Raw genomic sequence first — 16,174 nt, 5'->3', positions numbered from 1 at the left:
ATGAGACGTCATCTGCATCAGCACAGTACCTATAATCACAATAAAAATACACGTCTGGGTGTTAAGGCTTTTTTGGGGTGGTTATTAGTGTTGTCAGTTGTCCGACAATGTATCTCCAGTGTGGTGTATATAAAGAGGAATAAGCATTTTGAGAAAACGCAGACTAACTTTCTAAATTGTTCCCATGATCGAGAGTTAGCATATAAACTACTTTAAAATGGCTGCAAGTATCAGCAAGAGAATGATAAGGGTAACCAATCAACGACTTTTGAACAGAAACATCTGAAACAGTATCGTGGGTATGAAATCAACTCATGCTACACCACAGTATTATTTTCTGGTGTGTTTGCTCCTCTTGGTCCTCTTGTATTTTTTCTTATTGTACTCTTATTTTCCTGTTCTGATCCATTTTAAGCTCATACCTAGCAGGTTAACGGGACTCTCTGTATGTTCTTTCTCCAGTGCAGGGTATTTGGTCCTGGACAAGCCTCTGGACAGGGAGTCTCTGGATTATTATACCCTGGTGGTCACAGCCTCAGACGGACACCCAGATGGGGTAAGAAACTGAGCTGTACCGCACAGATATTAACTGGTTGTCTTTACTTGAGTTGTTTCACATCCCCAATGGAACTAAACCAAATGACTGTCAGGAGGGAAACTAAATTCTTCACAGTGAAATGCCACAAACAACAGCTGTGGCATTATGTGAAAGGAGGGATGTCCGAGGCAATTTTTGGAAATGTGGCCTTCAAATGTTTGTTTATAACTTTTACGGTCAAATGTGATGGAGAAGATCTTCTACCATGAAAGTGTTCATTAACAAAAAACTTGAATCGTATACACACCAAGTAAACGCTTATCCACTGATTTACACTTTTCAACTGACCACTGATACTGCTATCTTTTTTTTATACATATAAAGCATGTCATTGTTATTGGATCACACTGTGTCTCAATGAAAGGCAACCAAGACTACGTCCTCACTGAGCTGGCTATGTAGGAAAGGCAGCTTTTGTCTCCATTTTGGCTGCCTGTCCACACTTGTTTTTGTTTCTTTCTTTGACATTTTTTATATGTCAGTATATTTGATCACAAAATACATGTTTTGTCATTAGAGTAACTTTACACCCCCTGAACATTATGTTTAAATCCTCACCTTGCATGCTGCAGAAATGTACAGGTGTAACACACTTACAGTATGATGAGGTTAAACAGGCTTAATGTTCAGAATGGAAGAAGTTTAACCAGCTGAAGGACTCGACAGAGTAAGTTGAGTGTGATCTGCAGTTTCTTTTATGCCAACTGTGGAAGAACCTAAAAATCCTGAAAACTGACAATCACTTGTGCACACTTTATGTATGATGTTTCAGTCCTCAGACGTTCACCAGGTAAAATTATTCTTTCACTCTTGTCAGTTTATGATCCAATTCTTGATTGCAGAAACGTTGTAGTAAGTGCTATTTTCCAACTGAAAGATATGAGGAATATAATGAAATGGCTTAATTGTTTTGGCATTTCAATGCAAATGAAGCACTTGACGTTCCAATGCATGTTGTATTCACACATAAACTGTGGCTTAGTGTGGATGGAGTCTGAATAAACATGAATGTTACTACATAAAATGGCTAAAAAAACACATTTTATTCACGGCAAGAGCTGTTTTGTAAAGATGGAGTGTGTGCCCTTCCTCACTTTCTCACTTACTTAATTGATCGCAGGTCATCAGTCGCTCTCTCTATCTGTGTTCTTCTCGGCTTTCCTTTTTTAAAAGTCAAATCTACAGATGCTCTCACATGAAAGTCAAACCTCTTTCCTTTTTCTCTACTCCTTTCAACAATTTCCCTTTATAGCTTCTCTTCTCCCCCTCATCTATCTGTTAGTCTAGCATTAAAATAAGTTTGTCTCCTCTCCTCCTCTTCACTGACTCCCCTACCCCACATGTCAATTACGCAAAAGGTAAAGTTTAAGGTCCCTTTGAGAAGAGAAAATGCTGATTTGAATACTCTGACCTTCTCTCTCACGGACACCCTCGCACACAAGAGAATAACAAGTGGGAGGAAATGAGAGAGAGTGAGGAAGGAAGAGAGATGTGGGAGGTGTTCAGGGGGCCCTTATTACCTTAACAATTGTACTGTGTGTTCATGCACAATTCTAAAAAGGAGTCTTGACACATACACACTTACAGACATGCACACTTATACTTAGTCAATTGCTCCCTGAACCTTGGCAATTATTTGTATTATCTTTGTGCCTCAAAGGTCTTTAAGTCAGAAAATGGCTAAAAGGAGTTTGGACATTTTTCTGCTTGACACTCCATTATGTTTCTGAACGAGCAGAAAAAAGAGAGCGAGAAGGTGTATGAGAGAGGAATAGGATGAGCTATACAGAGAGACAGACGGGAAGACAAGGAAAGAAAGAAATAGAAAAAGGAGAAGAGAAGATTCGGGTGTAGTTGCTTTATATGGGACCATTAATCAGCATCACTCTAAAGGCCTTGGGTTGTCTTCATATGCGTGCACACACACACACACACACACACACACACACACGTCTGTGTCCCCTATTATTAAACGTCCCGTTGTGAGAGTGTCAGACTACAAAGTGCCTAATTGGCTATTTGGCCAGTGAATCAATCATACTGCCACAGATTGAGGGCCCTACAAGCTGGTGCAGTAAACCAAGCTCCCTAGTAAGGACACCGTGCATTGTAGGATGCAACTTAAACTTCAGTGAGGACAGTGTGCTGTTTTCAAATGGAGAATAAGTTGCTGGTGTTTTTTTTTTTTTTTTTTCCTTAATTTGAACAAATCCCATGAAAAGACCAAAAACCAACAATGTGTTATTCAGTGTGCCAATGTGCTGCAATAGCAAAAAATATTGTCACGTGTATCTTTTAATTGCAACAACACAAAGCAAGCACAGTTTGGTAACCTTTTACCACCTTAAACAGCTAGCACTATGAGTAGTCACGTGAACGTGTAAATTATGTATTTATTGATTAGTCCCATATCTTTAGTCATATTGGTAATATGAAAAATACAATAATCAAGGTACAGTGCATGCAGAGTATACATCTGAAACCTTAAGAATATGGTGGCTCCATATTTGGGTGGGTGTTAAACTTTGGCAGATGGCCATGCTATCAGCAAGATGAGAACTGTGAGATGTGCAGTTATCATAAATGATGTGCTTAGAGCCCCCACGATGCAAAATGGAGCTTACTGAATCTCCTCTCATTTTGTGTCTGTGTTTGCCAGCGCTGCTCACAGCCTTTGTTTGCATTAAATCAGAGTGCATTCTACTTTACATATACTCAAAATCGGATAAACTGTTTAGTCAACTGTAAGCTCTTAACCTCAAATTACTTACATCACCGTGTGCCCAGCCAACCTCAATTGCCTGTTGTCACCTCTGGGATTGTCACTCTCCCACACACGCTGCTTTTTCTCTTTTCATCCCACTGTTGTAAATCAGTAAGCTCTCCCTCATTTTCCACCTCCTCCTTGTTCCCTTCTTTAAAAGTCAAATAATCGAGCTCTCGCTCTCGCTCTCTCTCTCTCTCTCTCTCTCTCTCTCTCTCTCTCTCTCTCTCTCTCCTGCTCTCATGAAATTCAAATTAAGAAATGTGTTGACCTCTTACCAGCTTCTCTCTCTTTCCTGGTCCTCTGCCTTTACTCGGCACATTTTTCATGCTTTTGCTGTTGGTTGCAAAACAGTGAGAACTGGTGACATTTACTGTAACAATTGATTTTTAATGAATCCCCTCCAAACATTCATAAACATGCTTTAATGCTTCAGGTGATTAGTTGAGTTTGTTGTATTTCCTCTCTTTGTTGGCACAGATTTTTTTTATCCTCTAGCCATCAGACTTTAGGAACAAAACAATAGCTAATTAAACCAACTGAGCTGTCTGTTCATGAAATTGAAGTTGTCTTATTTTTACCCCTAGCTACCCTTCTTAAGTTATTTTCACATGTCTTTCTTAATTATGCATATCTTAATACAAATGTCCCTTTTTAACAAGAGAAGGTGCAAAGTGGACCATTGGTGAACAGTTGTTAGAAGCACAAACAGATGGGACAGCCATGACTAGAGTGCAGCTGGGGGCTGTTAGTAAGAGGGACAAATAGACTAAGTTAAATATGGATTTTAACCTGTGTACTCTGATAATCCATAACATAAAAGCCTTTCCGGTGCTAGTCAAACATGTTAAATACTGTAGAATACAAAATTCTGCTTCAGATGTTGTCTGAACTGACCAGAATAGTAACAAAAATTTGTGTGTGTGTGTAGACCTCCACTACAACGGTGAACATTGTGGTGACAGATGTTAATGACAATGACCCGCTGTTCGATTCTTCACTGCCAGTGAACCTCACTGTCACCGAGGAGCACGATCAAGCCTACGTTGGACAGGTCAAGGTAGGAAGACGCACAAACACACACTCTAAAACATGCACAGAGAAGCAGCTTACACACACAGACACTCCCCTCTCTCCTACTACCTCACCTTACTGCTCACTACATGTTTTTAAAAATATTTAGATGATCTCACTGTAGGATATATTTTTCACGTCTATATAGTGTATGTTTGTATGCTAATGTTTTCATGCACACATTCATTACTGTGTATTTATCTGTTAGCTTTTTATGTGCTTTGTCTTGCACTAAACTTTTGTTATGATAGATCATGAATAAAAAAGCCAATTTAGATTAGAATTTACCTCATTGTATCAATAATTTCAGACCAGGCATCTACGCAGGAGAGCATGTAAGTGAGATTACTTCGTTATTTCTCTTGTGTTGTAGATTTACATGTTTGAAATGGATAACACAACTCTTTTTGTTATTGTGACACAGATCATCTGTCTCACTGTGAGCGATTCTGACATAAGGGCCTTAAGAAAGACACACAATTACTTTAACTGCATAGGCCTCATCTACATTTCTGTGTACCTTGATAGTCTCTTACCACACATACAGCACACAGAGGCGCTAATTAAATTCTGCTCTTATAATCCTTTACAATGGGGACCAGAGATCACTAACATAACTCTGTAAACCTTGGTAGCTTTGTAATTAGGACTTTATATTATTATACTCGGAGGACTGTGTGCATATTTGTAGTTTGAAAAGATACAATGATTTGAGAGAATGGTGTGTCTTAAGGACGTTGTCTATTTGGGTTGAATATCTGAAATAACATTTTAGTGGAACTGTATCACTCCCTCGTTCCCAGGAAAACTGAAATTTCTCACTGAAGAAACAATGTTTTAAACAAATAACAAATAATGCAGATTATTAATGGCAAAAAAGGATTAATTCTCATTTTCTAATCAAAAATAATACAAATAATTCTCATTACTTTTCAGTTGAACAATGTTGTTTTTTCTTAAAAGTATACTATGGCGCAAGAAACAAAATGTCAGCAATTAACCAAATCATTAGATCCTTCGTTGTTTTCATTTTCTGCACTGTAAGCAGCCATTTTAGCATGTAAAGTAAGTGCATTCACTTTAATTGTGCAGCTGAAAAGTTGAGTCACTTATATTGACATAATCACAGTATTTAAAGTTTGCACTTTTTTCAGCATTTGAGTTGCGTGGTAGTGTTCTTGAGGTTTTTCCTGAAAACGGGGGCAGATTTTGGCAAGAGTTCCTTGTGGTTACCGTGAACTCAATTCCCACTATTCAATCCTATTCTGAGTAGAAATAGCAGTAAATCAAGGACAAATATGAATTAAAGTTTGTTTGCAAATAAATAAATCTAGGTCTGCAATGACTTTACTACGGTGTTTCTCAACGGGGGGGCGTTCAGAAGATGACGGGGGGGGCGCTGGAAGCAATATTTTGGAAAGGGGGGTGTTGAGGTGCCCTTGGAGGGGCATTTGTTTGAAAGCTAGTTTAAACCAAAGATTCCCAATAACAATACATGTTTACACTTTAAACTACTAAAAAACAGTGGTCTGCAACATTAAAACCTGCCAGTTCACGGCACTGCGACTGGACGAGACGGGTATCATAACTCTTCTGTGCTTCTGTCAGCTTTGTTTGGTGCAGCTCCGTGCTGCCTTAACGGAAACGGGACGTCAGAGCATCCTCTTAAATGAGCTCTGTAGTACGTGAAGCTGCGTTCAGATAAAAAAAAAGCAATCGCCGTGACGTCCTGTTGTGTTCTTTAACCCCCCAATGTAGCACAAGTAGACTTTCACAGTAACAGTTTTTCGTCAGATCGTTTATAGAACACAACGTTTCCTACTGCACCTGAAGGCAGCTTCATTTCAAGAGATGAGCGAGATATATCGACTGTGCTTTGTTGTTTGGCAAACATTTAGCTGTTTCATAAACTCTCTGGCAGTTCAGGGCTTGTGTTGGGGTTTTAAAACTTTCTTGTGGAAGCAATAGAGGCAGTGATGTAACTGTTTACTGCAGGCTACAGGATTCTCACACCTCAAAACGCAGCGCGATATGGGGTTGCGTTTCTCCAAACGTTTTTTTTTCTGCTATTTAGGCTACTCGCAAGACAGGCGATAGCAAACCTATACTCTTCTAACCTGTACTATTCTACGCATCAACAAAGGGCTCTCACTAACTTTCAAAGGTTGTAAACTTATTTCCATTCTGCAGTAGGCTAGGTGTTGTTCTTTAAGTTGGATGTCGTTCTTCAAGTCGTTTGTCATCACCAAAATACTTTTTTGTGTGTGTGTGTAATCCTTCTGCTTTTACCCCGTGATAAGTGCAGCTTGTTTTTCGTCGAAACAATTTGATTATAGATTTAGATTTGAATAAAAAATAGATTTGAATGTTAAATTGCTAGCTGTTTCTGATTGGCTACTGTTAGTGTTTGTAATAATAATAATAATAATAATAATACATTTTATTTAAAGCGCCTTTCATGACACCCAAGGTCACTTCACAAACAAAAAGGACATTCAAAGTCATCTTATAAAGATGCTGAGGTTCACACCAGGGACATGCAGCAGGCCTTTTGATAATACCTAATTATAGTTCAAATGTTACATATCTTGGCGTTCTGATTGGCTGCTGTTATTTAAATTGAATGTCAAATGGTTGCATTTTTAAAAAAACCTGTAAATATATATCATTTCTATTCACATGGCTTTTTTGATACCTGGGAAACTAATACATGTGTTGTTTGTCATTCAATGATATGATTTTTTGATTATTTATATAATATAATAATAAGCCTATATTAGGGCGCACATTATATAGCACAAAAAAGGTTGAGAACCACTGCTTTACTATAATGTAAGAAGAAATCTAATCTAAATCTAGCAAATGTTTAAGTAACATGATCTCTCCTCAGCACTGCGGGATGCAGTTCCACCTGCATCAGCACCCTCGGCTCCACAAAGACTACTGGACTCATTCCAGACCTAACAACTAACTCATGTATTCCCACAGACAGGGGTCATGGGTAAATCTGACACTTTGATAGGCTCTGATCTTTAAAGATGCTCCCTCGGTTGCACGCTTGCTTAATTCATAGCCTTTATACACCAGAGTCAGGATGTCTTAGTCATCAGTGTGACACTTTGCTAGGTTCTAAATGTTAATCAGGCTTCTTTGGTTAAACTCTAGGACTTCTCCTGAGATAAAGATATGGCCCTTGTACGCCCATGTCTAGGGTTTTGAACAAGTCTTACATTTATCATGTTCCAAAGTTAAAAGCACAATGCCTTTTCTTATTTGGACAATTGGGCACTCTTCCACACTCGTAAACCTTATCCTTAAAAAGGACATTTCATTCCAAGCATTCCAAATTTTAACTCTCGCCCAGACTTTTGGATGTGTTCCAAATTCAACATCCAAAAACCCACCATAATCTTCAGAGAGGGCACTTGAAAGTATTCCAATCCTGAACTTCCTCCCTTTCAAGGACCCTTGGATTTTTTCCAAACCAAAACAGACGGTGTGATCCTTCAGCAGGCTGTGCAAGGCACGATTCTGGGCCTCGTTCCAAACCAGGTCCCCTACCTGTAGGTATTTAACAGATTTCTGGAAGAATGAATGGACCTGACCTTGGTTTGCTGATGCTGATAAGGTAGGGAGCGATGGAAAGAGAGGAGGAAGTGAGACATGCATGGGTGGCAGAGAGAAATGGGTGAAAGACACTGGGGAGAGGTAATAGGGGTGAGAGAGAAAAAGAGAAGTGGGGAGACGGCAGAGCTTAGGGAGTACGGCTGCATTCTTAATCTGACTTTCATTAGTTTTAAAGAGGTGAAAAATGCATTTAAAAAAGGAAAGACTGGGGAAATTCAGAGAGAGGTCATATGACCATCACAGAAATGATTATAGTAGGTGAACACTTCATGTGCATGATATAGTGGCAGACAATAAGTAAGTAAATAGTAATTATTTTCCGTAATACCCAGGAGAAACAGCGGACAAGGCTGCATCATAGGGTGTCGTTTTGCATGCACATGCAGTTCAACATCAAAACATTTTCGGTTTACAATTTATCCATCCATGGCAGCCACTGAAAAAGATTCAAGCTTACCAGTCCAGCACAACAGCAGATGATTTCGCTGATTTGCACACCTTCAGCCACAGGGGAAAGAATCAGTGAAATCGCCTGCTGCAGTTGATAGCTGGAATAAAATAATTGCAGACTGTTGGTCCTTCGTGGCATGATTGCTTGTCAGTACAGCATGGTGGTTTACTCTCGACATGTACTGTAAGTGGCAATAAGCTGCACATAAATGGCTTGGTGTTAAGACTGGTTTTCTTTGTAAATGGTTTTAAATTGATTTAGGATTTTTGAAAGGAAAAAACCTCAAAGTAGACCATATCGATCTTCGATCGTCTTTTAAAAATAATAACAGTGTGGTGAAGCATGTTTTAATAGACCACAACAGCATTTAACTAGAAACAAACAAAGAATCCATTAGGATTTAGTTCATCGTAGAAAGCCACCATTAATGCTAGTAACAGTAATAAAACAAGAAAACAAAAAGGATGCAGGGTTTTTCTTGTCTGTACTGTATATTAACATATCGACATTTACAGTAGCTGGATCTTTATTTTTTCCAAACTTTTGCACTGTGACAGCTTAAAATGAAGAGATGTCTACTTGCAACCCCTCAACAATAGTCACATATGTCTGACTGTGACCAGTTTAGTTAAAGAGAATTTATTTTTTGTCCTTGTTTAATTTGATGTTATAATGTTTGGAGGAGTCTTGAGAAGGTAAAATCATGAGGGAAAAAAAGCAAAAATTAGTGGAGGGCCTTAAAAATAAATGCTATTTTGTGTAGCAGAAATGTTTTTCATTCAAAACCATCCTGTTTATCATCTCGCATACTTTCAGATTTATCTTGTCACCCCCGTTGAGGGTCCCAACCCCTAGGTTGGAGAAAACACTGCTCTGAACCATACCAACACAACAAATACATTTGTAGTATACATACTGTAGGTCATACAGTAGGTGATAGATGTGTGTGTCATTTGGATGTGAACAGATGTGTTCCTCTTGCAGAAACGTTTTTATTTATAGTTATGTGACGCTACACCACACTGTTGAAATGAAGTTCAGGTGGAACTTCATTTCAACAGACTCAAATACAGAAGCAATTTAACCCACAATGTAGGCATGAGACTGCTCGAGTGATGGCTTGTCTGTTTGCGTAACTTACTGAGAAAAGACTCCCACGCTGTTATAATACCTGACTATGGTGTATTTGTGCAGCAAAATAAATGTGCTCCAAGACAGATATAAAAAATTTAAAAAAAACTCCGTAATTTACTTTCAGTTGCAGGTACGTCTAATGCTGTATCTAGGAATGAAATTAGAGGTGGAGATGAGAAAGTGATGAAAAGAGGAGAAAGGGGGGAAAAAAGGGGATATTGGAAACGCAGAGAAATGAGCACCTGAACACGAAAGGCAGAGCTAGTGATTGTAGAGACTGTAGAGAGTGTAGATTTCAGGCTTTAAGCTGCTTGTGTGTGTTGAAAAGCAGCAGACGTAAGGCAGCTCAGACATTAATTCTATTGTGTCTCTGGCTTTTAACTGTCTGGCAATGTAATTATGCAGAGATAACTGTTAGAAGGCAGTGAGGGAGAGATATAAGCCACAAGAGAGAGAGAGAATAGAAGAGCAAGGATAGAGAGACAGTCACACACATGCACAGTACCCAACTCCAGGAACTGCAGACATCAACATGTTTGACATCAAGACGATTAATCCAGCACACTATCTAAAGCATGTGTCTAAAATGCAATTTTATGACAACTTTACTGTTGGCAGTTTGAAGGAAGGTTTTATGGACAATAATGTCTCCCATGTCAAACATCTGCCCTTTTCATAGTTTGCATAGGCAGGAGAAAAGTGCTGTCCATTTATCTTTTTTCTAGTTTCCTCAATAATTTCAGTTGGCTGACATCACAGTGCTAAATCTTTTCATGTCAAAACTCAACTTCCAGAAAAGACATTGTGCACACTTGGGTGTGCTATGTTTTGCCTTTTGGAATACATGTGAAAGCACATGTAAAAAGGGGCCTGGGTACTCTAAATTATTTATTCACTGTCAATGATAGCTTGAAAATGTGTCACTTCAAAGAATAGTTAGACATTTTGGAGAATCGGCTTATTCACTTTCTTGCCGAGAGTAATTGTAGTTGAGAAAATTGATACCACTGTTTTATCTGTTCATTAAGTATAAGGCTTCAGCCAGCTGTCGGTTAGCTTAGCTTAGCATAAAGACTGGAAACGGGGAAACAACTAATCTGGCTCTGTCCAAGACAGCACCCCCAAAGCTCACTTAGTAACACATTCTGTCTTGTTTGTTTAATCTGTACAAAAAAACTGTGTAAAAATGGAAATTGGCCATTTAAAGGGGGTAATGTGTCAGACTATGTATGTCCCTGACCAATAACTTCCTGGAGTTTGGTTGCTAGGGTGGCTCATTGCTGATAAAATGTTTTAAATAGTAAGCTTTAGATATTATCGTTATCGACTTCCCGACTTGTAAACAGCATTTATGTCAACGTCCAGGTTTTAATAATGACGGGGGATTTATCTGAGTTGACACTTACTAAGACAAAAGTAAAGTGAGGAAGTGTATTTCCCAAAATGTCTAACTTTTGCTTTAGTGATGATTCACATCATTTAGTTAAAATGCTGCTTTGCATGGATGTTACTGCAGAACTACAAACAAAAGAACAAACACATTAGATCCACTTCTGCTTACATCTACAAAACGTACACAATTGCACGTTTCCTTTGCCACCAATTGTATCTCTTATCTCTCCGACCCCTTATTTTCCGCCTCCTCCCAGTTCCCTTCTTTAAAAGTTAAATTGTCGATCTCTCTCTCTCTCTCTCTTCGTGTCCATGTTCCATTCTTTCTCTCCCCCTTCTCCAAACAACCCAAGATAATCATCCAAAAGCTGGATGCTCCATTAAATTATTAAATTATAATACAGCTTTACACCCAGATATCAATGAATCACTGAATGCAATTCACACTGAGAGGACTTCATTGTTCTCTCTTGCTGGCTACATAACACTGGCAAGACAGAACCCTATTTTTTATTAATGCTAATAGTCACTGTGTGAGATAAGATGAAACTTTAATGATCCAAAATTGTGGAAAGGGGGAAAAATGGTCACTGCAACAGCAAGAAGTGACACAGTACAGCAAATAAAATGAAATATGAATTGTGTAATGGGGGTTAGATAAACATATTAAACTGACAATTTTGACACTGCTTCTTAGGTCTTATAATGTTATATATACACATTTTGGACACTTTGGGGTAAAATCCTGACACAATTGGACAGATTGCCATTGAAATTAACATTCACAATCCCCATTGGATGAGCCCTAATAACTTTGGTGATCCCTTAACTTTTCCTTTAGCGCCATCATCAGGTGGAAATTTAGGTTTTTTCCAATACTTTGGTTAAAATGCATCAAATACCTGCAAAACTAATTCCCATCAGCCTCAGCTGTACTTTCTGTTTAGTGCTAATTGACGAATGTCAGGATGCTAACATGCTAAACTAAGTTGTTTAACATGGTAAACATTATACCTTTGAGAAATGTTAACATTGCCATTTTGAGTATGTTAGCATACTGCTGCTCAAAGCACCGCTGTACTTAAATATTGTCAGGCAGAGCTGCCAGCTGCTGACTCTTATTCCACAGTGTTTTTGCTTTTCATAACTGTGTCATAGTCTTTATCCTCAGTGATCAGTACATTCTCGTTAACGTCACATCATTGTCATGGCAATATCTTTCGTCAAAGAGAATTTATTGCCTTGATTTTTTTATGACAAAATTAGCATAACATAATGTATGCAAATACCATAAAGTTTATCCTTAATCATAAGGCAGTCCATGTTCTTTTTAAACATTTAATCAACTTCAAAATAATCCCCTTCTTGACTAATTTTGTTATGCAAAGTCCTGACGGCTCAAGCTCTGACTGATAACATTAAACACACACAGTTTTCTTACTGTTAGCCATAAGAAGAGGTGTGAAGCAATTATTAACTAACCCCTGAATTATATTTTTCTTTTGGGGACATTTAAAGTCAGAAAGCAAACCTTAGCCCTGCACACACAAACACACACTGTTAACATTTCCTCTGTTCTGCTCTCCTCTGCTCGGGTCTCATCTATTTTAATGCCATCAGAATGCTGATTGGACAGGATGAACACTCACACAGGGTGAAAGGAACACCGGCCAGCAATATGTCACCTTCTCAAGACCTTATTTTCTAGTTGAAAGAGATGATGTGGAGACAGAGTCAGGGTTTGAGTGTAGTCGACGGATACAGAAAGATTGTCTGATGAAAGTGCAACAAAGGAAAGAAGTGCTACTTTTTTTTCAAGTGAAAATTTAAACCTCGGTCTCATTACAGTAACTCTGGAATGGCATTTGCTACTAGTGGAAAGTACATTTAATTGCCCTGGACAAGTTTGAGAGAGAGAGAGACCCCCAAGGTCTGCCTTTGTCACTTTGCCAAAGCTATATCAAAGAAGTTGGCTTTTTTTGTGTGAAATGTACAGAAGAGAGCAATTACATGAAGTAAGGTAGGAAGGAAGTAGAGAAGGAAGAGTGGAAAAAAAGAAAATAGCTATCCATACTCATCATTTTTGCATGCAACTATGGCCAATCTGTGCTGAAATTTTAATAAGAAAACAGTGTATAAAATGGTGTTGGGTTAAGAAGTCAAAATGTCCTAGCTAATACAAATTAATTGTGGATGCATACCAATTTCACAGAAGCTCACTGAGTGAAACTGTAAGGTGGGAAATGCATTGATAATTCTCCTCCACTCACTTCCCAGTGTATCTCTCTCCCTCTCACACAGACGCACATTCACTCACCCACTTGCAAATATTTCTCTTAACTGAGGAAGAAAAGTAAATTTGTTAACACGTACAAAAAATGTTAACACGATTGAAAAGAGGTTAAGGGCCCTATCTTGCACCCGGCACAGCACAAAGCCCGACGCAAGTGTCTTTGCTAGTTTAAGACCAGCACAGTTGTCAATTTCCCATCCAGCGCCCACATCGTTTAAATAGCAAATGCACCTGCGCCCATCTGTGCGCACATGGGCGTGCTGGTCTTACAGGGAGGTGTGTTCAGGTGCATTCTTGGCGTATTGCTATCTTGAGGCAGCGGAAAGTGATTGCGCCATTGACCAACAAAAACCTGGTCTAAAGTCAATAAAGCCGCATTTCATTGTTATTTTAACAGCGCATTAGTAAAATGTGCCTAGGCTCGTGCAAATATTACTATGTGAAATAGCATGATGATATGATCTGCTCGTGCTTTCACTTCACGCACGAGCAGATCAGTTTCTTCTCCTGAAAATCTCTCCTTCCTGCTTAGCAAATCCGCCATCATAATAGCAATGCGCCAAGGTCCAAACGCGCCTGGCTTTTAAAGGGAATGGCAGATGACACTCTGATTGGTTTATTGCAGGTTACGCCCAAAACACACCTATGATTAATTAAGACACTAAGTACAACCCTTTTGAACCATGCGCCTGGCGCACAGACCATTTTCTTTTGCCGTTAAACTAGCAAAAGTGGATTCGTACACGCCCTAAACGCACCTGCGCCACACGCTTCATGCCATGCGCTTAGATCGTTAAAATAGGGCCCTAAGTGTTTTACCACTTGTATAAATTCACAGACATATGCCCACTTTATTGACACACACATTGAGCTTGATTTGAGAGGAAGTTCACTTTAAAATTAAAGAATGATTTGCTTCAATGGTAGTGTGATGAATTGCAGGCATTTCAAAGCAGATTATTAATCCTTTAGTCCTCATTTCTTATTGCTTGTGTGCTTTTGTTATTTCTTCGTCTATATTTAGGCTACGGACCCAGATCTGGGGACAAGTGGTATGGTCCATTATCGGCTCGTCAACCACCAGAATCTGTTTTCCATCAATGCCACTGGAGCGATCAGAACTACGATGCCACTGGACAGAGAGGTCAGCGGAAGTGCTAGATATGTTAAGATTTCACATGACCGTCAAAGTTGTTGAATGTTATACATAAAAGAAAGCAGACAGTATGAATATTTTTTTGGAGCTGTAGTGTTGATGTTTGACTGAGTCTCTGTCATCTTTAAGGTAAGAGGTCACTACTTCCTGATCGTTGAAGCCTGGGATGGTGGAGTGGACCCCCGGAGATCCAGATTAACACTCTCCGTCACCGTTCTGGATGTAGACGACAACAGCCCAATATTCACCCAACAAACTTACAATGTCAGCCTACCAGAGAACAGCCCCAAAGATACAGTCATATTACAGTTAAAGGTGAGTGAGTGGATTGGGCCATTTGTAGTCCCGCTTACCAGACCTATCTCCACAGCGCTGCGGAGTAAGGTCTGGCCCCTTCACTCTTACACTCCTGGATAGGAGAAAGCACAATGGGTTGTTTGCATTTCTTTAAACCAATCACAATCGTCGTGGTTGGTACTAAGCTCCAGATGCAGTGATGGTATATCTGCAAAATTGTCTCGGGAAGGAACTTGTTTATGTGGAACATTTTCACCTCGCAAAAGAAAACGCCACATACAATATTAAATGAAGTTAACTGTTCACAAAATACAGTAAGGTGAGCTATTTAAATTGGCTGGATACATGGTTAAACATAATTTGCTCTTACCTGTGTATCGCCGTGTGTATTTTGTCCAGAGCAAATCCCCGCTAATCTGTCCCAAAACGTCCCAGTTAGAGAGTAAATGCCCTAAACATATTCTTTGTAAATCTTTACAATCATTCCCTGAAAGAACAAAGCATGCCTGCCTTGTTGCACGATCCAAATTTTCTTCAAAACTTGCCATTTTCAGATGGCAAGTTTCAGATTTCTTGCCAGAGTTTTGCAAGGCGAGGGACATCCGGTGGAAGATCCCGCGATGACGGATGTTCCTTGGATTATCTTGTAAATTAATTATCGTCGATCCAGACTAGGCCATTTGCAACTGATGTAGTCGTTAATTATGCCTTTGTGCCGGCGACAGCCGTGGACAAAAGGCATTATGTTTTTGGGGTTGTCCAGCCATCTGTCCATCCGTCACGATATCTCAGGACCCTTGGAGGGAATTGGTTTAATTTTGGCATGTGGAGGTCAAGGTAACAGTGACTTCACAAAATGAATTGTTAGCCCACAACTCAAGAATTCCTATGCTAATGACAACATTTGACACAAATGTCTAATAGGATAAAATGATGAAGTGCTGACATTTTATTCCCAAAAGGTCAAACGTCAACTCCACTGTGACATCATAATGTTCTGCAAAAACACTTTCCTGGCCATTATTCAACGCCATAACTCAGGAACAGAAGGGGAGATTGTGGTCAAATTTCACATTTTTGTCAGATACTGAATTGGTGACATAAATCTTGAAACGGTGGTGATTGTATAGATCTTCTGTGCTGACGGGTTGAAGATGCGTGTGTGAAGCATCTATGTTTAGCCAAAAAATACACTAATCAAATAGCTTTTTTATTAAATTGCTTCAAAGTCTTCACTACATACAGTATATGAGCCTGGAAAGACATACAGTACATTTAAACTGTAACTTTGTTGGTGGAATCATGCAACTACAAGGCAATCATTCTAGTTTTGTAATTTCAGATTGCAAAGTGTTATAATGTATTGTTTGTGTAAAAATGCCTGATAT

The 16,174-nt window shown here is 39.1% G+C and overlaps 1 protein-coding gene across 1 annotated transcript in view; it reads left to right on the top strand.

Moving 5' to 3' along the window:
- Positions 1-16,174, top strand: part of pcdh15b (protocadherin-related 15b) — a 150,020-nt gene that overhangs the window by 60,999 nt on the left and 72,847 nt on the right. Inside the window, exons 18-21 of the mRNA XM_078279089.1 lie at positions 463-556; positions 4,294-4,422; positions 14,358-14,477; positions 14,619-14,804. Of these exons, the coding sequence (XP_078135215.1) occupies positions 463-556; positions 4,294-4,422; positions 14,358-14,477; positions 14,619-14,804 (529 nt within the window). The remainder of the gene's footprint in view (positions 1-462; positions 557-4,293; positions 4,423-14,357; positions 14,478-14,618; positions 14,805-16,174) is intronic.

Source organism: Sander vitreus, chromosome 21 (genome assembly GCF_031162955.1).
Source record: "Sander vitreus isolate 19-12246 chromosome 21, sanVit1, whole genome shotgun sequence".
Taxonomy (NCBI): Eukaryota; Metazoa; Chordata; class Actinopteri; order Perciformes; family Percidae; genus Sander; species Sander vitreus.
Note: the sequence above shows the minus strand (reverse complement) of the source record. Positions and strands in the feature narration are given on the sequence as shown.